The sequence below is a fragment of the Hyperolius riggenbachi genome, chromosome 6 (assembly GCF_040937935.1).
Source record: "Hyperolius riggenbachi isolate aHypRig1 chromosome 6, aHypRig1.pri, whole genome shotgun sequence".
Lineage (NCBI taxonomy): Eukaryota > Metazoa > Chordata > Amphibia > Anura > Hyperoliidae > Hyperolius > Hyperolius riggenbachi.
The window spans coordinates 137057189-137080917 of record NC_090651.1 but is presented as its reverse complement, the minus strand read 5'-3'; the positions used below and the strand labels follow the sequence as shown (position 1 = coordinate 137080917).

The 23729-nt window shown below is 47.1% G+C and overlaps 1 protein-coding gene across 1 annotated transcript in view; it reads right to left on the bottom strand.

Moving 5' to 3' along the window:
* LOC137522074 (tyrosine-protein kinase receptor-like) overlaps positions 1 to 23729 on the bottom strand; it is a 230588-nt gene that overhangs the window by 3907 nt on the left and 202952 nt on the right. The window contains exons 3-4 of the mRNA XM_068242100.1: positions 7400 to 7478; positions 3861 to 3953 (exon numbers count right to left, since the gene is read on the bottom strand). Of these exons, the coding sequence (XP_068098201.1) occupies positions 3861 to 3953; positions 7400 to 7478 (172 nt within the window). The remainder of the gene's footprint in view (positions 1 to 3860; positions 3954 to 7399; positions 7479 to 23729) is intronic.

Sequence of the window (23729 nt, the reverse complement as noted above, 5' to 3'; positions counted from 1 at the left end):
ACCGTGGAGTGAGGAATTATAGGAGATAATACTGCTCTCCTCAGGCTCATTGTCCCAGGAAATCCCTGACCTCAGTGTCATGTGAAGTGGGCACAGGGCACATACCTGCAGGAATGAGGATCACATTGTTGGTAGGACTAGTGGGGGCCATCCAAGCAGTGACATCACCCAGCAGACTGTGACTACATCTGCCAGGTGCAGCCTGTGATGTCACACGGAACATGGCCTGACTTCCCATTCCACGGGGACGAGCTGCAGTGACAGCTGCACACCTCTCAACTTTTGAAGCCAGCAAAGAGGCACATTAACATATGCCCCTGCCACACCTTTAGCCATGCCTTAATTGTACATATGGTGTACCACACCCTGGCATCTTATGGCCACCTTTCCTCCCACATAAAGTAAACCCTGGTGTCTGGTGGTCCTCTCTTGCTAGTTAGAACCAATTCTACAGATGGTACACTTCACCATTCGAGATATGTGATGCAGGGAAGGGTAACTTTCATCCACAAAAGTTTGGAATTTAACTGTGGGATTTTAATAAGATCACCAACACTCATGATCTCCCCCAAACAAAGGAAGCTCCCATAACTACAAAAAACTAAGCTGTAAAAATACCCACTGCAACCAGAGTTGCCACAGCCTATGGAACGCTTTCAGTCAAAACACTGTCTGAGTAGCTAGTAATGTCCCTACCTGCAAAGCACCCACCAGGGAAAGCAACTGCACTGACAGCAGATGGAGAGGGCAGAGAGAACACATGGACGCTGGAGATGGGAGGAGCTGATTGGCTGCTGGTCTCTGCTCTCTGGTTAGCTAGCCGGACTGCACTTGCACATTGAAGCTGAATGCTTTTGTTTGATCTGCCCTGTGCAGTGTGTTTTATCAACAGGGAAGACGTGTGAGCTTATCAGTTTGTACAAACAAATTTCCACAGATATATACAGTCTCATATCGTGACACTCTCCTTCTAGCATTCCTTCCATGTGCATTTGGGATGTACAGTGAGTGAGTGTAGCTGTTCCGAGGATGCAAGCAAGGAGGGAAGAAGGAGGGCGGAGCATCCACACAGCTCTGACCAATCACAGAGCCACAATTTGGTGCTGACTGGGGAAAAAGAGACGGGCACTGGGGGACAGTGCAGAGCTGGCCTCAACATTAAAACAATGTCAATTTTTAAGTACATGTGTCCAAATAACGCTTGGCAACCTTGCTGCCGGCCATTAAGTACTTTCCAGGCACTACAAAAAGGAAGTTCAGTGTGAAGGGGCCACATTAGTGGATCTTACAAAAAGGGGGGTGCTGGAGCATCCTCAGCACCCCCCTCTGCACGTGCCTGCTACTCACCTGTCAGCGTCTTTGGGAAGTCCAGAAAGTCTTCTCCACTTCTTTCAGTCACAGCGTCTCCTCTCTGCTACTATCTAGTGGCGCCTCAGTACTGCACCACTGGAGGATTCTGAGAAGAGACGCCGTGACTGTGTGAAGTGGAGAAACCTTTCTAGACTTCCCAACGACGCTGATAGATGAGTAGTATCCTGGTCCTTTTGTTGCGATGCCCAACACACTGCATATGAGGAGGCGGCAACTCAATCCAGGGGACACCTCTAGCTATCTTGATGGGGGGCTAACTAATCATGTGGGGGGCACATCTGGATACCTCTATTGAAGGGGGGCTACCTATTTATGGGGGCACATCTAGTTATTTACACTGGGGGGGGGGGGGGGGACTACCTAATCATGAGGGCACATCTAGCTATCTATTCTGAGAGGGGGGCTGCCTAATCCTGGGGGGCACATCCATCTATATTGGGGGAAGGGGGGCTACCTAATCATGTGTGGATGGGGACACATCTGGCTAACTCTACTGGAGGGGGAGGCTATCTATTTATGGGGCACATCTATCTATACTGGAGGGCTACCCAATCATGGGGGCACATCTAGCTATCTATTCTGGGCTACCTAATCCTGGGGAACACTACTGGCCATCTATACTGGAGGGGGGGGGGGGCTACCTAACACTGGGGAGCACAGCTGGCCAGTCTGATGGAGACGGGGGGGGGGGGGGGGTCCATCAGTGGTTGGGGAAGGAGGAGGGGTCAAGGCCCCCCCCAAGTTACTTTTGCACTGGGGCCCCATTGGAGCTAGAACCGGCCCTGTGGGTAGTGAATAAATGACATCAGTGTATTAGTTACCAGGAGTCGGTCTTGGAGGTAAATATTCCTTCTACAAAGGCTTCAGGTGGCATCCACTTAAAGGGACTCCGAGTTCTGAAAAAAAAAGAAAGTTGTACTCACCAGGGGCTTTTTCCAGCCCAGTGCTGGTCGGGAGGTCCCACGCCGGCGTCCTGGCTCCTCTCCTTCTCCCCGCTCCGGAATGGCTGGCAGGCCGCAGCCCGGGCGACACTCTCCCGAGTGTCGGGCTGCTTCTTCCGCATATGACGCGGATTACGTCACACGCCGGCCGCCTCGCGTCATCACGGCGGCCGGCGTGAAAGTACTGCGCATGCGCGAACAAAGCGCGCATGCGCAGTACTTTCACGCCGGCCGCCGTGATGACGCGAGGCGGCCGGCGTGTGACGTAATCCGCGTCATATGCGGAAGAAGCAGCCCGACACTCGGGAGAGTGTCGCCCGGGCTGCGGCCTGCCAGCCATTCCGGAGCGGGGAGAAGCCAGGACGCCGGCGTGGGACCTCCCGACCAGCACTGGGCTGGAAAAAGCCCCTGGTGAGTACAACTTTCCTTTTTTTTCAGAGCTCGGAGTCCCTTTAAAGTGGACCCAAATTAAAAATATAAGATTTCAGAAATAAAATCTATTTTCTAAATAATAATAATAATAAATAGCAGCCTTTTTTCAGCTGCATGATGACAAATATAAAATATTTTACATTTATTGGAGGAACCCCTCCCTTCCTTCCAAATTGCCAGGGAAAAAAATGGCAAACTGGTGGAGTAGGTGGTGTCCGGCAATGGAGGAATTGCTAATGGCTGCCCCCAGTATAATCCTAGTTGAAAAGAGAAGGGTGAAAAGCATGCACTAAAATGCTCATAGGTTTGAAGGAGTGTTTATTTATCTTTGTATGTGTCAGAGTGGTGCAACTAAATATTTTTAATAAAAAAAAAATTGTTTGGTTTGGGTCCGCTTTAACAGGCACTCCCTTTCGAGAGTAACTTGCTCTAAAGGAAAAAAAACAAACAAACAAAAAAAAACAACCACACATCTTACGCATTTTCTGAGAGGGACAGCGAGATGGAAAAAATACTCCAGACAGAGCATTATAAAAAGGTTACATGGTACAATACAAAAAGACAGGCAGTTATGTAATTAGCTTTTCTCTTAAAGGGAAACCGAGGTGAGAGTGATATGGGGGCTGCCAAATGTATTTCTCTGTAAACAATGCCACTTGCCTGGCAGTCCTGTTGCTCTTCTGGCATACGTAGTATCTTGAGTCAAAACTCTGAAACAAGCATATGGCTAATCCAGTAAAACCTGAGTCAGAGTACCTGATCTGCTGCATGTTTGTTCAGCGTCTATGGCTAAAATATTAAAGACACGGGACCAGGAAGACTGCCAGGCTACTGGTTTTGTTTTAAAAGGAAATAAATATGGCAGCCTCCATATCTTTTTGCAAAAGAGATATATCTTTATCTTATCCACAGATTAACTTTTTAGCAACTAGAAATTGCCCCAGAGGCTTCCCATGTCATCCTCAACCCCACCGCTGACCAGGGTCCTCTTTAGGCCCACACTTCCCTCCATGTACGAGTATGCACCTGTTTCATACTTGTGTTTACAAGCCCTAGTGGTAATAGTTATAAATCAGGATGGTACCACAGCGTAATACTCAGACTTTAGATTCTTACCTGTAAATGTCACATGCCATTCCAAAGTCAACTAGTTTGGCCACACGTCCACTGCTGGTGTGAGTCAGAAGGCAGTTTCGGGCCGCAATATCCCTTGGTTTCGGGCCGCAATATCCCTTGTGGACAACAAAACCAGGTAAGTGCACTATGTAAAGGACTTTCAATCAGTTTCTCAGTTTCTCTGACATAACTGTATAGCTATTTACTTAAAGAGACACTGAAGTGGAAAAAAAAATATATGTGTAGTACAGCTAAGAAATAAAACATTAGGAGCAGAGATATGTGTCTAATATTGTTTCCAATACAGGAAGAGTTAAGAAACTCCTGTTATCTATGCAAAAAAGCCACTGAGCTCCAAGACTTTCAAAGACGCAGAGAGCTCCTCTTCTGAAGTTGTTATCTCAAGTGTCAGTCACTATTTTCTTTTTCTCTGCCAGAAGCCAGGTCAAAAGTTTGCTGGGCTGCTCTGTAAAAGCATTTAGAATGCTGAGTAGTGTATAAACTGCAAATTATACAATAAACTGAGAATGATAGAATGTTATAAAAACACTATAAAAACTGAAAGTAAAAATATGAGAATATTTTCTTTGCTTCTAATGTTCTAGTAATTATCCATACTACACAACCAATTCATTATATTACAATTTTTTTCCGCTTCAGTGTCTCTTTAAGAGGCCTGGCTGAATCTGGGGCCTAAGGCCGTATACTATATGCTTTAACCACCTTAGCGGTATGGACGAGCTCAGCTCGTCCATTACCGCCAGAGGGTGCCGCTCAGGCCCTGCTGGGCCGATTTACCTGAAATAAAGAGCAGCACACGCAGCCGGCACTTTGCCAGCCGCGTGTGCTGCCCGATCGCCGCCGCTCTGCGGCGATCCGCCGCGAGCAGCGGCGAAAGAGGGTCCCCCCAGCCGCCTGAGCCCTGCGCAGCCGGAACAAATAGTTCCGGCCAGCGCTAAGGGCTGGATCGGAGGCGGCAGACGTCAGGACGTCGGCTGACGTCCATGACGTCACTCCGCTCGTCGCTATGGCGACGATCTAAGCAAAACAAGGAAGGCCGCTCATTGCGGCCTTCCTTGTTTATTCCGGGCGCCGGAGGCGATCAGAAGAACGCCTCCGGAGCGCCATCTAGTGGGCTTTCATGCAGCCAACTTTCAGTTGGCTGCATGAAATATTTTTTTTTTTATTTAAAAAAAACCCTCATGCAGCTGCCCTGGCGATCTTAATAGAACGCCAGGGTGGTTAAAGGAGTTATCAGGCAATTATAAAGCAAAATAAGTGCTACTTACCGGGGGCTTTGTCCAGCCCCAAGCTCCCAGCATGTCCCTCGCTGCAACTCCTGTGAGGTAAATCTCGGCCTGAACTCTGTGTGATATAAACTTTGATGTCTGGCTTACCTACGACTACCCTTTTTCTGTACACTTTTAAATATTAAATAAATCCCAATTGATCGTCTTTAACCAAGTGAGGTGGTGGGTCCACGTATTATCAACCATATCGGTGGCCAATGTGGTTTGCATAGGCTGAGTGACCACTATTGAGCATGACCTGATGGTGATAAGTGGAAAAGTGTGATGGAGTGCTCCCCTCCTGTCTTTATGGTTTTAATTGGAGTTTTAATAGGGGATATCAAGCGGTTTTGTATTGCATATATTTGATAAGCACATGTAGAGCCTCCTGATTCAGTTACTATATTATAGTGGTTTCAAATTACAGAAGGGGGGTAGTTTACTACATCTGAAACCTAGCAGTTCAAGACAGGGCTGTGGAGTCGGAGTTGGAATCTGAGTCGTGGTTTCAGAAACTGAGGAGTCAGGAGTCGCATGATTTTTGTACAAAATCCACAGCCCTGTTAAGTATTAGACTAAGGAGTCGGAGTCGAGGAGTCGGAGTCTGTGCAATTTTGGGTACCCGGAGTTGGAGTGGGAGTCGTGGTTTCAGAAACGGAGGAGTCGGAGTTGGAAGATTTTTGTACCGACTCCACAGCCCTGGTTCAAGAGGGTGCCGTCCACCCAATCACGTTAGCAGAATTTCCCTATGAGGTTTTCTGCTGGGTCCCTTAAAGTGAACCTAAAGTCAAATTAAAAAAAAAAAAAAAAAAGATTAACTCACCTGGGGTTTCCCTCAGCCCCCTGCAGCTGATCGGTACCCACGTAGAGTCGCTCTGATGCTCCTGGACCGGCGGTTACTTCCGGGCTGGGAACGCGAGTGATTCTTTGCGTTCCCAGCTACAATAGCACCCTTCCTTGCCGCAATAGCAGTATAGGGGGTGCTATTGTAGCTGGGAACGCGAAGAATCACTCGCGTTCCCAGCTTGACGGCTGTGACGGCGAAACTGGAAGTAGGTCCAGGAGCATCAGAGCGACTCTACGTCGGTACCGATCAGCTGCAGGGGGCTGAGGGAAACCCCAGGTGAGTTAATCTTTTTTTTTTTTTTTTTTAATTTGACTTTAGGTTCACTTTAAGGGACCCAGCAGAAGAGGGCTGAGGGAAGCCCCAGGTGAGTAAAACTCATTTTTTATTTTTGACTTAAGGTTACCTTTAACCCCCCTGGCGGTATAAAAAATTCAGCCAGGAGGGAGCGCAGCAGTCTTTTTTTTTTTTTCTTATATCATGTAGCGAGCCCAGGGGGGGGGGGGGGGGGGGGGCGTGACGGATACCGGCGATCGAGCGCGGGGCGGCGGCGATCGGTGTGCTGACGCAGCTAGCAAAGTGCTAGCTGCGTCCAGCAAAAAAAAAAAATTAAACAAATCGGCCCAGCAGGGCCGGAGAAAACCTCCTGCGCGGCTTACCCCGAACTACCGCCGGGGTTACCGCCAAGGAGGTTAAACAAGGTGCTATTGCTCAGAGGGGAGCAAAGACCTGGACTTCAAGAGAGTACTGGGCAACGGGGAAGATCTGGAGGAGGACATGGGAAAACTCTGCAGGATCCATAGACTTCCCTCTTTATAGGTAAGTATCTGTGCTTTAGGTCACAATCCCATCAATGCGGCAAAGATGGAGGCCCGAGCATTTGCAGCAATATCTACAATATGAATAAAAGTTAGTACAAAGGATTTGTTCCCCCATTAAAGGATACCACAACCGAAGGGTTGTGGTAAAAATGATTGCAGCATGATTAGCATGTGACGCTCGGTGTAATGGAGCGCACATGCAGCACAGAGGGGTCAGCGTGCTTCTGAGTCTCGCACTGTGCGCCGGCCAGAAGTGAAGGGGGAAGGACATACTGCGCACACAGGGCGCAGTATGTCCGGGGCAAAGTTCAGTAAAGTCGCCGCACACCGGCATGTATAGAGTGAGAACGGCGGCAGATGGAGGGGGGCAGGAGGATGAGCAGGTATGTGCTGATTACTACCTACACAGTGCTGCAATCATTTTTACCACAACCCTTCGGTTGTGGTATCCTTTATCAATGCTCACCAAGTTTTGCAAATCAGGCCCACAGTGACTGAACAAAAAATAAATAAATAAAAATCCATCCAATGAGAAGTGGCAGTGGGTAAAAAGCAGTGCACCATACTTACCAAGCGATCCCTCACCAGGCGTCATGGTCAAGCTGTCGAAGGCCACCACTGCGCTGGGACTGGTCACCACAGGCTCTTCTTTCTTCATCCAGACCTGGGCAAATGATAGGTGGTGAGTCCAGAAAGCAGTTAATGTCCATGCTAAAGCCTGGTACACACACATGCAATTTTGATTGGCCAATTTTACTACTTCCATGTGGTATAAGAGCTTACCTGCACAATCTGTTCATACACAGTGTTCTCCCCAGGCCTAATTAGGTGGGCGGGCCGCCCGGGTGTTTTAAATCCCCGCCCGGCTGCCAAAAGTCAGGCAGGACTTTTTTTTAATACAAGCGCCGTAAGAGGGCTGCGTGACACACAGGCACTCTGGCCCTTCTATCCACTTTCCTTCCCACAGCACTATCTCCTTTTTACGGGATGGAGGCGTGGGGGGGGGGGGGGGGGGAGGGGCTTACTGGACATCCAGGGCGCACTGTGTATCTGTGCTGCAGGAGCCGGCTACGGGACGGCTACCCACATAGACTTGAAGTCGGCTGCAGTACCGGATCAGCTGAGCCCTGGGATGGCTACTGACACATGGAGGGACCAGAAGATGCACCTCAGCATCAAGGACAGCAAGGGAAGTCGACCACCAGCTGCACCGGGCTCCCAGCTTCAAGCACAAGACGCCAGAACACCGCTCATTGCAACCATGCAGTCGCACCACTTGGCTGCCAGGACGCAAGCTGGGGAAGTCGGAGGCTCGCTTGGGAAACAACACTGAGCCTCAGCAGCTGAGTGGCCGCCACACACGTTGTTGCGACCGCGGGCCCAGGAACCTCACTGCCTCACTCTGGCCACCCACGTGCCCAGCCCTCCGCATCGGAAATACATTGCTACTGTTTCCAGGTATGCAAGACCCCACCTGACGCCATTCAGTGTGTGAAAGTGGGAACAGACCGTACCATTAGCACCGACTCCCCCTGTCTGCTGCGTAGAAGAAGAATCCTCTGGCTAGTAATAAAGGTGCAGTTATTAGGAATATCTAGAATAATTGATTGTGCTGACAGCTGGGATCAGAGGCGCACCGGGGCCCAGGGGGAGCAGGTCTGTGGCCTTTGCTTCAGCCAGACCCAGGGGGAAGGGAGAGGTCACCCAGCAAACCATCCAAAAGGTTTAATCATCTTATTCGAAGGGGGAGGGAACACCTGCAGCCTCTCATCTTACAGCCCCCGTGTATCATCATGCAACCCCCATGTGTCACGGTCACCATGCAGTCCCTCATCATACAGCCCCCCAGTGTCAACATCATCCATGTGTCACCGACTCACCATGCAACCCCTTATCATGCAGCCTCCATGTGTCATCGTGCAACCCCCATGTCACACCATGCAGCCCCCATGTGTCATCATGCAGCTGTCGCTGTGCAGACCCTCCTGTGTCGCTGTGCAGACCCTCCTGTGTCATCATGCATGACAAATCATGTGCATGATGGATGGGGCATATATGAGAGCATGCTGCATCATTAGGTTAATATCTGTCCATATGTAGCAGGACGTATATCTGTCATCAGGTGTATATTTATATCAGTATATACATCCACATCCCATATATAAATTTATAATATATAATGCACTGGCACACCTATCCATTGCTGGGCACTGAGCTCTGCACAGGTGCCATGGCTGGAGCTAGGCCCTTCACTGTTGAATTTTCTGGGGCCCTTCCGGCCCCTCGGCTGCTGGGCCCTGCTCCACCTGCATCTCACGCTAGCGCCCTGGTCCTACTTACTATGATGTCGAACAGCTGCAAGCCAGCCAAACTGACCACAACCACAATCCCATGGGGTCAAACTCTCACTTTTGCTGTCTTTCACCTTCTCTCTCTTCTTGCTCTAACTTTCCTCTCCTCCCTTTCTTCTCTTGCTCTGCTCTTTCCTCTCTTCTCTAAAAGTACCCCAATATACTACACTGCTCTGTGCTCAGTAATGTGCCCCAGTATATTACAATGCACTATATTGACCTTAGGGCCCTTTTCCACTAGCTGCGATCCGCTTCAGAAAGCGTATCGCAGCAGTTTTGCAGATCACAATGAGAACCATGATAACATGTTAATCGCCGTGCTCCTTTCCCACTAGCATTCGTCGTTTTTTTCTGAATCGCAATTGGTGGGCGATCGTGCTCCGTTCCCGGCAGCTATATGTTGCAATTGCGGGTAGTGGAAATTGTAGGTTTCGCGATTGCATTTCCTAGTGTAAAAGGGACCTTACTTCCCCACCCGGCTACTGTGTCATGCCACCCGGCTGAAAAGAATTTCTGGGGAGAACACTGCATACAATCCACAATCTGTTGACCTTCCTACTACATGGAGGTAGTAAAATTGGACAGTGATCTGCCAATCAAAATAGCATGTGTGTATGCACCCTAAGTTGCAGTGGATGAGGTGGGGGCTGCAGAAGCTATGTGCCGACTCAGACTGCTGGTGTGTCGGTATGCCCTAGATAGTTGGCTTCTCCTAAATGCCACAACATAACCATATTGTGTCACAGTGAGTAGAACAACTGGTGCACTCAACCACCTTACAGTTGCCATGTGCCTCGATCGATACAGCAGCTCCCAGGATCATCAATGGAATCAAAAGCAAAGGATCGGCACTGTTGTCCTGTTCTTTTGATAACATATTGTGACATTACGCTTGCTCCATGTTACTCCTGCACATTCGCAAAAGAACTTTCAGTCTCTGAAATAGCCGATTATCAGCTGATTTCAGGGACATGAGCATTTGCCCTACATTTTGTGCTGCCCTGCCTGGAAACCACACCTTAAGCTGTCTAAAGGTCTCCACCATTCTCTGTACGGATTGTAGAATTCTGCAGACGGACTGCTCCTTTCTGCGTACGCGCTGCCCATTCTCTGTACGGACTGCACCTTTACTTCAGTGCCACAGCAAGCAATAGAGCACTATGTATGGAGAATGCTGCACTCCAAACAAGGAATGGTACAGTCCTTTATGCAGCTTTCAATGTGGCCTGCTGGCAGTGCAGCACAAAATTACAGGGCAAATGCGCATGTCTCCAAAACCAGCTGATAATCAGCTGTTTCAGACACTGCAAGTTCTATTGCACACGACTAACATGTTGCTAGCGTGATGACGCAATACACTTACAATCTTCTAGGACATACCAAGGAGGTAAGCTGAAGGGCAAAGGGCTTGAACATTTGGGCCAGTGTGCAGACACAGGGACATACATACAGCACCAGTAGCATTGAAGAGGGCAGCAGCAGTGACATACTGAGGGGCAGACCAGTGTTACAATGCCTAGCTTTAGGTAACAAGATGATGGCTGCAGCAGCTTTGCTCGAATTATAATCATGCTGCCAGAAAGAAGGCAGTAATGCCTAGAGATGGGGATGGAGCCTCCTACTAGGCAACAATAGGGAGGGGAGAAGCAGCCACATTCTAAGGGGCAGGCCAGAGGAGTACATTTTAAATCGGCGCCGGTAGACTTGGGCGCAGGATACAGCGGTATATGGCGGATCCTGCTTCTGCACAAGTTTTTAATTTCTATTCCCCCTCCAGGCCGCCATGGATAGTGGGGGAATGAACTAATTCGGCTTCCAGCGATTGCTGGAGGACGAATTATTGTATTTTTTAAGCAACCCCGGCTCCGTCTTTTGACGGAGCCGACGTTACTCACTGAGCGCTGCAATAGGAGTGATTCCTATTGTAGTCTATGGAGGCGCCGGCTGCGCCCAAATCTAGCAGCGCTAAAAAGCACTGCTCCGAGGCCAGAGTACTCTAAACAGTTGGGCCCTGTGTACATCACATTAAAGTAGAGGGAGGGGCAAAGTAACAGGTAAAGTAAAAGGTGGCCACTAACAATCTAAATTCTAGTGAAAAATCGTTCAAGCGATCAATAAATTCTAATTGGAAAAAAAAATTGTTCACTACACCATCAACAGACCAATCTTTGCTTCCTATCACAACCAACAAGAAAAGCCAAATTTTGATTTGACAAACATCCAATCGGACAACTGATTTTTTTTTTTATAATTGTTTGTAATCGAATGTGCCCATCAACAGATTATTTACAACCAATCCAATCAGAATGTCTGAGAGCTCAAACAATTTTTCCACTACAAATTGGATAGTTAGTGTCCTCCTTAGGGCGGAGCAGTGCTTTTCAGCGCTGCTATATTTGGGCGCAGCCGGCGCCTCCATAGACTTCAATAGGAATCATTCCTATTGAAGCGCTCAGTGAGTAACATCGGCTCCGTCAGAAGACAGAGCCGAAGTTGCTTAAAAACATAATAATTCGGCCTCCAGCAATCACTGGAAGCCGAATTATTTCATTCCCCCACTATCCATGTCGGCCTGGAGGGGGAATAGTAATTAAATCGGCCCGGACTTGTGCAGAAGCAGGATCAGCCATATACCGCTGTATCCTGCGCCCAAGTCTACCGGCGCCGATTTCAAATGTACGCTCCTTAGGGTGCATACACACATCCAAAATTGATTTGCCAATCACAAGCCACTTTTACTGCCTCCATGTAACATGAGGGCCAACAGACTTTGAATGCTAAACACAGATTATGCAAGTAAGCTCAGAGTCACATACCACATGGCAGTGGTAAAATTGGAGTGTGGGTAGGCATGTGCACGCCTGAATACATAACTGCATGATGCACCTGCAGCAGTATATACAGCACGGCGCACTCCCTCATCTTTCCCTGTTGCACATAATGCCTCCCCTCCATCCACTAGCATGGCACAGCAATAGCAGATGGAGCAGTGGTCACGTGTCACTGCAGGTGCCATCCTCAGCGGTACACGTGAGGCCCACCTGCGTCACAGTAGCAGCTATGACGTCATCCTGGCACGCGACCGACCTCCTCGCAGACAGAGCAGCAGCAACGGCGGAGACAGACGTGCAACCCTCTCTACGTATCCCCGACAGCTAGGAGCTCTCAGTCAGCCCCGACATACACCGGCTCCAGGAACAAGCAGCCATAGAGACCGGCTGTCCTGATAGTAGAGACGGCTACATCCCGGAGCTCCCCCTAGCGGCCGCTCGTAGAAATGTCACTGTGAAGGTAAAATAGATGCCATAGAATTAGATTTCTGAGAGCAGAAATCAGTTTCTGGCGGTTTGACGCTCATCCTGGGCTGATATTACTTAAAAAAAAACGGATGTAAATTCCTTGTGGTAGCAATAATACGTGATCAGTCATTTCCAGGGCCAGACTTTGTCCTGAGCAGCCAGACATTGGCCAAAATGTTCCCCTGCTGCCGCTGCAAAGCCCCGCCTCCAAATCGAAAAGCATTCCCGCCCCCCATTTGGTCGCGATAAGCCCCGTCCCCGTCCGTTTTAAGCTGGCCACTAATGATCCAATCTTACCATTTCTATATAATATAAGGTAACTGTCTAACGTATCCATTCAGTATATTCACTCACTTTACCCTTATACTACATAGATTTGGTAAGATTGGATGAAAAAGATTGGATCATTAGTGGCCACCATTAAGCTCCGCCTTCACAGCCTTTTGCATATGTGCAGGGGCGTAGCAATAGGGGGTGCAGAGGTAGCGACCGCATCGGGGCCCTTGGGCCAGAGGGGCCCCGAAGGGCTCAATCTCAACTACAGTATTAGCTCTCAATTGGTCCTGTGCTCATAGTAATCACTTCTACAGATACTTTGAATAGTGGTAAACATTGACAAACTGTTCCCCATCCCCTTCTTGCACCTCTGACACTGTAGTTGACAGTGGCAGGTTTTGGTGCGCCGTATCAATTGTTATGTATAGAGTGCATGGGGGGCCCCATTGTAAAACTTGCATCGGGGCCCACAGCTCCTTAGCTACGCCACTGCATATGTGCAGTAGGCTGCGAACCTGGCGAAGTATGTTAAAGGGCAACTGAAGCAAGAGAGATATGGAGGCTGCCATATTTATGATCCTCTGCCTCTAATACTTTCAGCAGTAGCCCCTGAACAAGCATGCCGCAGATCAGGTGTTTGTGACATTATTGTCACATCTGACAGATTAGCTCCATGCTTGTTTCTGGTGCTATTTAGACACTACAGCATCCTAATACATCAGCAGAGCTGCCAAGCAACTGGTATGATTTAAAAGGAAATAAATATCGCAGCCTCCATTTACCTCTTGCTTTAGTTGCCCTTTAACTCAAATGAAGGAGAAAAAAAAAAAATAAGAAGGCTTTTCAGTAACCTGGGACTTTTACCAACTCACTGCAGTCACCTGTGCCTTTGACATCCTAAAATGATGCTCCAGTCACCCCCAGCGGCTAAGTTTCATTGCCGAGCCACTGCGCCTGCATGGCCCTAGACACGCATTCTCGCTCACGTCACCAACCCCGATTTCTCTTATTGTGCATGCGCAGGACAGCGATGAGAGCGCAGATGAGCAGGCAGGGCCACGCAGGTGCAATAGCTTGGCGACTGGCCAGTCACCGAAAACGAAACTTAGCTGCTGCAGGGGATTGGAGCATTGCTCCAGCATGTTGAGGGCACACGGCCACTGCGGGATGCTGGTAAAAGCCCCAGGTAAATAAAACTATTTTGAGATAAGGTTCCCTTCAAAGCGGAAGTGAAAGCTGAAAAAAAAAGTTTCACTTTAAAAGCTTGGGCGCTTTTGGGATTTTTTAAGCGCGCTTTTGGGATTTTTTTAAGCGCAAACAATTTTCAAAATCGCCCTAAAAGCTTTTGTGCAATTATTCCATATGAGAGTGTTCACATATGAGCGGTTTGATTCCAATCCGCTCACCAAAGCGATGCCTGTACCATTTTTAGGGCGATTTGCCTCAATGGAAGGTATAAGGAAATTGCAAAGCGCTTGAAAACACGCTTTGTATAGTGATTTCCCGAGCGCTTTTAAGAATAAATACATTGGGCTCTATTCTCAAAGGCTTCCCGCATGCGGTAAAGTACATGCGGGAAGTTTGCGACCAAAACACCGTCAAGTTCACATTCTCAAAATGTTCTGCATGTTTTTTCCGCATGCAGAAAAAGTGCGGTAAAAGTGCGGGGTTCATGCGGAAAAATTTCCGCAAAAGTCGGTATTTGCCGCAATAAAAAATCAATTCTCAAAAATGTTCAGGCGCATCATTTCGTCGTTATTTACCGATTTTTTTTTATCACCTACAAATAGTAGGTGATATATTCCGCATCCCATTGACTTTAATAAAGTGTGGAGGCTAAGGGCTGTGCTTGGTGGACTTAAATTGTTTTTTTTCAAACACTTTTTCATGCGACCTTTTTACCGCATGATTCCCGCATGAATAATGGCTGTTTCTGCCTCTTTTTTCCCGCATGCGAAAAACATGCGGAAAATATTAGTGAATGTGGAAAAAATGCGGAGTTTACCGCTGGCGGGAATATAGCGGTAAAATTTTGTGGAAAATTTGTCTCTTTGTGAATAGAGCCCATTGTATTTATTATTTTACGGATCAAAGAGTTCATTTCCTGACTTGAGTCAGAAAGTGAAAATACAAATCGCTCTGCAAAAGCGCTAAGAAAAGCACTGTAAAAAAAAACCAAAAAAACGAACGCGCAGGTAAGAGTTAAAATCGAAATCACTCACAAGATCGCAAAACACTGGCAACAGCATTATGCATGTGCAATACTTCGTTTTTCATATTTCACATGTGCAGAGCGCTCTCGTCCATGGGAGCACGATTAGGAGGCCTGCAGACCAGGGCAGTGCATTAGAACGAAAGGAGGGTGCTGCGGGGGACCAGAGCATCGGTCTGTCCCCTGCAGGAAACTGGTACAAGCCCCAGGTAACTTAAAGAACACCTGTAGTGAGAAGTAAGTGGATGCTGCCATATTTATTTCCTTTTAAACAATACACATTGCGTGGCAGTCCTGCTAGAGTACATTTGAAATTGGCGCCGGTAGACTTGGGCGCAGGATACAGCCGATATATGGCTGATCCTGCTTCTGCACAAATTCGGGCCGTTTTAATTACTATTCCCCTTCCAGGCCGCCATGGATAGTGGGGGAATTAAATAAGTCGGCTTCCAGCGATTGCTGGAGGCCGAATTATTGTGTTTTTTAAGCAACCTCGGCTCCGTCTTCTGACGGAGCCGACATTACTCACTGAGCACTGCAATAGGAATGATTCCTATTGTAGTCTATGGAGGCGCCGGCCTCAAATCTAGCAGCACTGAAGAGCACTGCTCCGGGCCTGCTAAACTATATGGCTGCAGTAGTGTCTGAATCTGCATCAGAAACAAGCATGCAGCTAATCTTGTCAGATCTGACAATAATGGCAGAAACACCTGATCTACTGCATGCTTGTTCAGGGTCTATGGCTAAGCCTAAGTGAATTAGAGGCAGAGGATCAACAGGATAACCAGGTAACTGGCATTGCTTATAAGGAAATAAATATGGCAGCCTCCATATACTTCTAGAATTATGACCACAAATAGCACCACACCATTATATATCACAAAATATCACAGTTTTATTGATACAATTTATACAGCGCTGTCAAACTTAAAAACAATTAAACCATGATCAATTGTTAACCTACTTCTTGATCTGTTTCAGATATATCCATGTGCATCTATTGTTTCAAGGGTTTGTTGGAATATTGTGTGATGGACGTTTTACAAGGACTCTGGGAATTTCTTATTATGGACCATCATCATTGTTGCGTCGCTCTTTGGAGTTTTCATCGTTTGGTGATACGTGGTGTTTTTATACCACTAAGATTGATTGGATATTCAATTACTGCCTCAAAGAACTTTATATCAAAATATGGATGGTCTATGGTGTTGTTTATACACCCTTTGGAACTTTGGTTTGCCTGCTATTTCTATGCAATGCAATTTGTTTGCCGTTGTAATTGTTGTGTATATATATGTGTATTGTTATTGATTGTATATGCATGAAATTGTATTATCTATAATAAGGCTAATAAATATATAATTACACTATGGGGCTATAGAGGTATGGATGCTGAAGTTACTGCATATAGGAGCGGGAGTCTATTTATTTGTATCATATTTTTCTGCTGGCTTTGTTATATTCAATACCGGCATTGTATTCTTTTTGCTCCCTCTGATTCACCTTAACCCCCTTGCCGGTCCAATTCCCGCGGGAAGGGGGCAGCAGAGCACTTTCTTTTTTTAAAATTTTTTTTAAATCATGTAGCGAGCCCAGGGCTCGCTACATGATAGCCGCTGAGCAGCGGCATTTCCCCACCCACTCCGATTGCCTCCGGCGATCAGAGTAAGCAGGAAATCCTGTACAGAATGGCGCGGTAGCGGCGAATCGGCAGGTAGCGGCGGCGATCGCGTACCACACACAGTTAGCAAAGTGCTAGTTCCGTGTAGGGAAAAAAAGTTTGAAAATCGGCCCAGCGGGGTCTGAGAAATCCTCCTACGCAGGTTACCCCGAGCTGAGCTCGAACGACGGGTCCCGGAGGCCCGATTTGGCGTGCGGACGACTGAATGACGGGATGTTCAAACGACCCGTCGTTCGCAAAAATCTGCCGTCTGTATGGGCCTTTATACTTACGTCATATGCACTCCAGCGTTATCCTACTCTCCTTCTTGTGATGTGGACTACTTGTCCCTCCGGGCTGCCCATACACTTACATGTTGTGCGTTCCAGCGTGGACTGTTTGCTTCCTTCTGATGCCTCCTCTTCGCCGCATTGGCTGGCGTAATGGGGGCGGATCACGTGATGCGCGTCTGGTGCTCACGTGACCGCACCTCTAGCGCTATATCTTCCCGGCATACATGCCGGTTTGACACAGGATCCCCCTCTCTTGAGAAAGCGGCGTGACTGCCGCGATACCGGTAGAGAAGTCTGCCGGGGGCCTCCTCCATTCTTGAGACACCTCCATGGTCTTATCCTTCCTGGGTCATGTAAGCCTCGTTTTTCTGCACTCCATGCTGCCTATACGGTCCCAGCATCCTACCACTTAGCTTTTTCAGCATCATGGGTTATAATTACCACAGATTTTCATGTATGGTCTTGCACTATATGCACTTTTTTTCGCAGGTTGCACTTTCTATATATGGTTTATCCATAACCTCGTATAATGTTTTTGTATATGTGTTTGCACTTTATTATAATATGATCTCATGAACCCGGGTTCAATACCCGTGGCAGTTCTTACGTTGAACTACCCAGGTGATAGCATTATTGGAATGCCATCAGCTACTACATTATGTATTATATATTAACCATTGCAGTGTGGTGTCTCATGGGTTTTTAATTGTTTTTAAGTTTGATAGCGCTGTATAAATTGTATCAATAAAACTGTGATATTTTGTGATATATAATGGTGTGGTGCTATTTGTGGTCATAATTCTAGTTGTACATTGTTCTCAGTGACTTAGCACACATTCATTTTCCCGGTGCTGCCAGAACTTTTGTTTGATGGTTGAGCCTCCATATACCTCTCAACAGGCGTGGAGCTCACGAGTCCCTAAGGACTCTAACTTGTGATTTAAATGGGGCTTAATTGCCTTAGCTGTGTGGCTGGGAGAGAGGGGGTTAGTTACCCATAAGTCCGTCGGCTTTCCTGCGTTCCAAACGTCTTGCACGTGTCCTATTGGATGCGTTGCAAGACTCACTACTGCACACTTCCTCCTTCCGGTTTGAAGCCTAGAAACTTCCCTGACCCTTTCTCCCTATCTACCCCCAGAATCCTCATTAGCCTTACACTCTTCCCGTTCACACTGGGGATAGCAAAATGCTGGCTTTTTTGCGATTATCGTATTTTTAATACCATACATTTTTGCAATTGTGATTCACGTTTTAAAAACATTGCAATCATGGTAGCTCTAAAATCGCAAAAAATGCTGCTTGTATCACGTTTGCGTTTACCACAAATTTTCGGTAATTGCAACAGTGAGATCTCTACCATTCTATCATATAGTTTACATTACACTAGCGACTTAAAAAGCAGATTGGGCCCTTACAGGCTGTTAATAAGCACCTCTCTCTTCCCATCCATCCTCAGTAGCCTTACCCTTTTTTCTTCAGATCACACAGATCACATTGTAGGAATGTCATGTTTAGTCAATGACGGACAAAGTCAACAGTGGGCCCCTGTGCAGAATAAATGTAGGGGCCCCATGTGAGTGGGCGTGGTCATAACAGATCATGGGTCAATTCAAATATTGTCAATAACATAAAAGTATGTGAACCTAAGTTACAATCTGTAAGCACTGTATTAATGTCGCACATATTTTCCACCTATTCATCATATCTTGTACTTCACTAGGCCACAAGCAATTATCACTGCTCCCCATGCAGAAGTGTCATAGATCAAAACTTGTAAAAATATAAATGGGCAAAAACCTTTTGTTGTTATTATTTAGCACTGTTATCTTCCACAGTCGTTTTACAGAATAGTCTAATGTCCTACCATATTATTATTATTATTATTATTATTATTATTATGTATTTAAATAGCACTGACATCTTCTGCAGCACATTACAGAGTGCATAGTCATGTCACTGACTGTCCTCAGAGGAGCTAACACTCTAACCACTACTATACTCAAGGTCTAATGTCCTTCCATACTATAATTATGTATTTATATAGCACTGACATCTTCTGCAGCACATTACATAGTGTATAGTCATGTCACTGACTGTCCTCAGAGGAGCTCACATGCTAACCACTACCATTCTTATGGTCTAATGTGCTTCCGTACTATAATTGTGTATTTATATAGCACTGACATCTTCAGCAGCACATCACAGAGCACATAGGCATGCCGTTCACTGTCCTCAGAGAAACTCACACAATCTGCCGACATACACAAACCTAGAGGATGATCTGGGCCTGACTGATGGAGCTAAATGGGCCCCACATGACATGGAGCCCCTGTGAGGATGCACAGACAGCACAGGCCTACGGCCGCCACTGGATGTAGTATTTTATATCTGTCATTGTATATGTATACATATAAGATGGATTGCCCATTTCTGTGTTGTCTCTCTTCTATTCTCTTTCAGATGGGGTTTAACAAGTAGTTTTCATGTTAAAGAAGAGTTGGACATGTGAACAGTTAAAACATTTATTTGTTCCTCCTCCTTTCAACTTTCTTCCAATCTTTGGGCTTGATTCACAAAAGGGTGCTAATTTAGTTAGCACGCCTAAAAGCCCCTTAGCACGCCTAACGCCCTTTAGCACGCAAAATGTTGCACCGGGTGCACTTAAAACGTCGCACCGGGTGCCCCCTAAACGTCGTGCCGTGCGCCGTTTCAGCCGCACCCGGTGCAACGTTTTGCGCACTACCGGCAACGCTGAACTTTGCGCGCGATCAATAAAAGCTTTAGGCTGGTTTCACACCAGGACGTTGCGTTTTAGGGGACGTTATGGTCGCATAACGTGCCCCTAACGCAACGCCTGGTGCTCTCTAATGTGGACGTCAGAGTGAGCCGCGTTGTGCAGCTCACTCTGGCGTCCGTGATGCCGTGATGCGCACTCTTGGACGCATGCAGCATCACGTGGTCCCGCCCGGCCAATCGCCGCACAGAGCGGCCGCTCCAGGAAGTAAACACTGCATGTCACTGAGTGCAGTGAATATTAATTAGCCATGTGCTTGGCCGCTCTCCGCTCCTCCCCAACATTACAGCGCATGTGCAAGCAGTCTAAGTACTGCATGCAGTACGTTCTGTTATGGCGCAGCGTTACTGAGTAACGCAACGTGGGCACTGTGAACAGCCCATTGATTTTTCATTGCTGTGCGGTGGGCTGCGTTACAGGCTGCTCTAACGTGCGCCTGTAACGTCCCACTGTGAAACCAGCCTTAGGCCTGCTAACTGCTTAGCACCCTAGTTAGCATGCCCAAAGCTTTAGACGTGCTAACTGAGTTAACACACTTTTTTGAATAGAGCCTTTTGTCTCCCATTCATTCTTTTTTCTAGTATGGTATATATGCTATATGAACCATTTTTATTTACAGATAACATTGTATGCATGCACTGTGTAATATTTTATAAGTGTCATTATATGTGTTTATACATGTAAGATGGATTGTTCTTTGCAATATTGTTTCTCTTCTGTTCTCTTAGGACTTATGGTAAAATCGCGATCGCAGAAAAATTGCATAATTTTGACTGCAAACACAATTTTACTAAGATTTTTCCTGCAATTTTAATGTAAGTCAATATGAAAGCTCTCAGAAAACTATGGAGGTGTAACGATCGGTGTAACACAGAGAGGGTCTGCTTACCGGTGATCTGCAGTATCACCGAGAATACAGATATATACCCGATTATTGATGATCTGCAGTATCACCGATAATCAGATATATCTCTAACCTCTGGACACCTGGGTAATAAGAGTGTTTGGTGTAACAGAAATACTTTGAGGACTGCACCTGAGGAGCAGGTGCACAGCAGTAAGGAGTACTGCACAGTAACACGTTCCTTCCATAAGCCTGAGACTCTCCCGAGGGAGGGGTCAGGCTAGGAGTAGGAAGGACAGAGTGTGAGTGACACCAAGGAAGGGTGTCACCCCCAGGTCTGTGAGCTATCTCTAGACTGGGGAGATAGCTCTCAAGGTCGGACAAGCCGGGTCGGTAACAGACAGACAGATCAGGGACAGAGACAGGAGACAGATGCGGAATCCTAAGACAAGCAGAGTTCGGCAACAGAGTATCAGATATAGCGAAGTACCTAATCAGAGATCAGAAGAGTAGTCAGGAAAGCAGAAGGTCATAACAAATAATCAACAATGCCTAGTCTTGGGTGTGAGCTCCTTGATCATCAACACCCTGGAACTGGTCTAGGTAATAACACAGATAATATACAGTTTTCCCTAGACTGAGGTGTGAGGTCCTTGATCGTCAACACCCAGGAACTGGTCTAGATAATAACACAGATAATATCACAGATACTGACAAGGTCTGAGTGCTACCACATAGTGATCGCAACGGCAGACAACCAGAGAATGACCAGCACCCAGTATATATAGCAAGGCGCTCTCCAGCGCCTCCCCTAAGTGCTGGACCAATGGGAAGTGGTACTGCCGTCAGCTGACCGGCTTGGTCAGCTGACTTCCTTCTGGCTGTCATATAAGTTCTGCCTCTCAGCGCGCGCGCGCGTCCTTCTGAACCTGTGTGGACTATCAGTCCCAGCCACACCAGACGTGTAATGTAAAGCACCCGCCACACTGGACGCGGAAAGCGCCGCACCGCTATCAAGGCATGCGGCGGTTTCTCCGCGTTCGGCCATACTACTAGATGTAGGCCTATGCATGCCAACCGCCGCGTTGGACGCGGAATCAGCCGCCTTGTTCTGAGTACACGCGGCGGCTTTTCCGCGTTTTCTCACAGGAGGCCAATAAGCGCTCAGAAAAGCGCTTATAGTGTGTCTGAGTACTTACAGATAGGACTCAACAAGTATTTTTCATGTTGAAGAAGAGTTAAAGGACCTACGAGGCAAAAAACTTAAAAAGTTAAATACCTATTGCTATTTATCATCCTTAGGGGACAACATTCCACCCAACCCCCCCCCCCGCCCCCCGTTTCATTCTGCCATGTCTTATGTGCAACTCCCAGTCTCCAGTGGGGGCCCGACATGCTCCCCCGGCTCGTCCTCAGCTTCCCCAATTAATATGACTGCCTGGTCCTGCCGTACCTACGCTGTTCTCATAGCTGCAAGTGCGGCTGTGCAGCTCTGAGTCCTCCTTAAGTTCTGACCTCGTTTCCAGCAGCCTTGTGTACATAAAGCACGCAAGACCCCCGGGGATGAGGTCAGAGCTGGAGGAGGACTCAGAACTGCGCAGCCGCACTTGCGGCTATAAGAACAGCGCAGGCGCGGCAGGACCCTGCGGCCATATTATCTGGAGAAGCCGAGGACGGTCCGGAGGATCGGGTCGGGACCCCATGGGAGACTGGGAGTTACACATAAGACATGGCGGAATGAAATGGGGGGCGCAGGTGGCGTCCACTAAGGATGATAAATAGCAATAGGTATTTAACTTTTTTTTTTAAAGTTTTTCACCTCGTAAGCATCCTTTAAGCATGTGAGTTGTTAAAACATGTAATAGTTCCTTCTCCATTCAACTGTCTTGCACATTTTGTCTATCTTTTACTCTCTTCTCCAGTGTAATATATACACTGTATATGCAAATATGAACCATCTTTTTTTTTCACGGATAACATTGTACACATGCAATGTGTAATATTTATTATTATTATTTATATATATTTTTATACTCTCTGTGGACTAATTTAAAAGGCAAGTGCTGTCTTAAAGTGTGCATTTGTTTCCTGTATTTGACATATTGTTTCTGTGGCAGCTGTGGGTGGTTTCCCCAGTTAGTGGGAGCACTGGGGTCCACCTGCACTTCCCTTTTGGTGTTACATGAGGAGTGGGGGTCCCGGCGCAGCAGCAGAGCCCGGGGCCCCTGCTATTCATGTGCCCCCTGCTGGTCACACAATCTATGATTGTGTGCGACCAAGGTCTCTCTCCAGTCTATGTTCAGCTCTTGCTGGATTTGGTACTGCAGATACAGGTGCACATATTTGCATCTTTTTAATGGCTGACCGGCTGCCTGTGGACCCATTTAAAAGGCAAGTGCTATCATGGACAGTGGATTTGTTTTCTATATTTGGCATATGTTTGTCTACATGTAAGAGGGATTATTCATCTCTGTGTTGTCTCTCTACTGTTTTCTTACAGATAGTGTTCAACAAGTATTTTTCTTGTAGAAGAGTTGGGCATGTGAATTGTTAAAGAAACTCCGTAACAAAAATTGCATCCTGTTTTTTATCATCCTACAAGTTCCAAAAGCTATTCTAATGTGTTCTGGCTTACTGCAGCACTTTCTAATATCACCATCTCTGTAATAAATCAACTTATCTCTCTCTTGTCAGACTTGTCAGCCTGCGTCTGGAAGGCTGCCAAGTTCTTCAGTGTTGTGGTTCTGTGATGCATCTCCCCGCTCCAGGCCCCTCTCTGCACACTGCCTGTGTATTATTTAGATTAGGGCAGCTTCTCTCTTCTCTCTTATCTTTTACAAGCTAGATAAAGCCTCCTCTGAGCTGGCTGGGCTTTCACATACTGAGGAATTACATACAGGCAGAGCTGTCTGCACTCTGCAGGAAGAAACAGCCTGACACTTCAGTGGAAGATAGCTGCAGGGGGAAAGAAACACACAAATGATCTCTTGAGATTCAAAAGGAAGGGTGTATACAGCCTGCTTGTGTATGAATGTATTTTCTATGTGTGGACATACTGTACATCAACCTACTTCCTGTTTTGGTGGCCATTTTGTTTGTTTATAAACAAACTTTTTAAAACTGTTTTTAACCACTTTTAATGCGGCGAGGAGCGGCGAAATTGTGTCAGAGGGTAATAGGAGATGT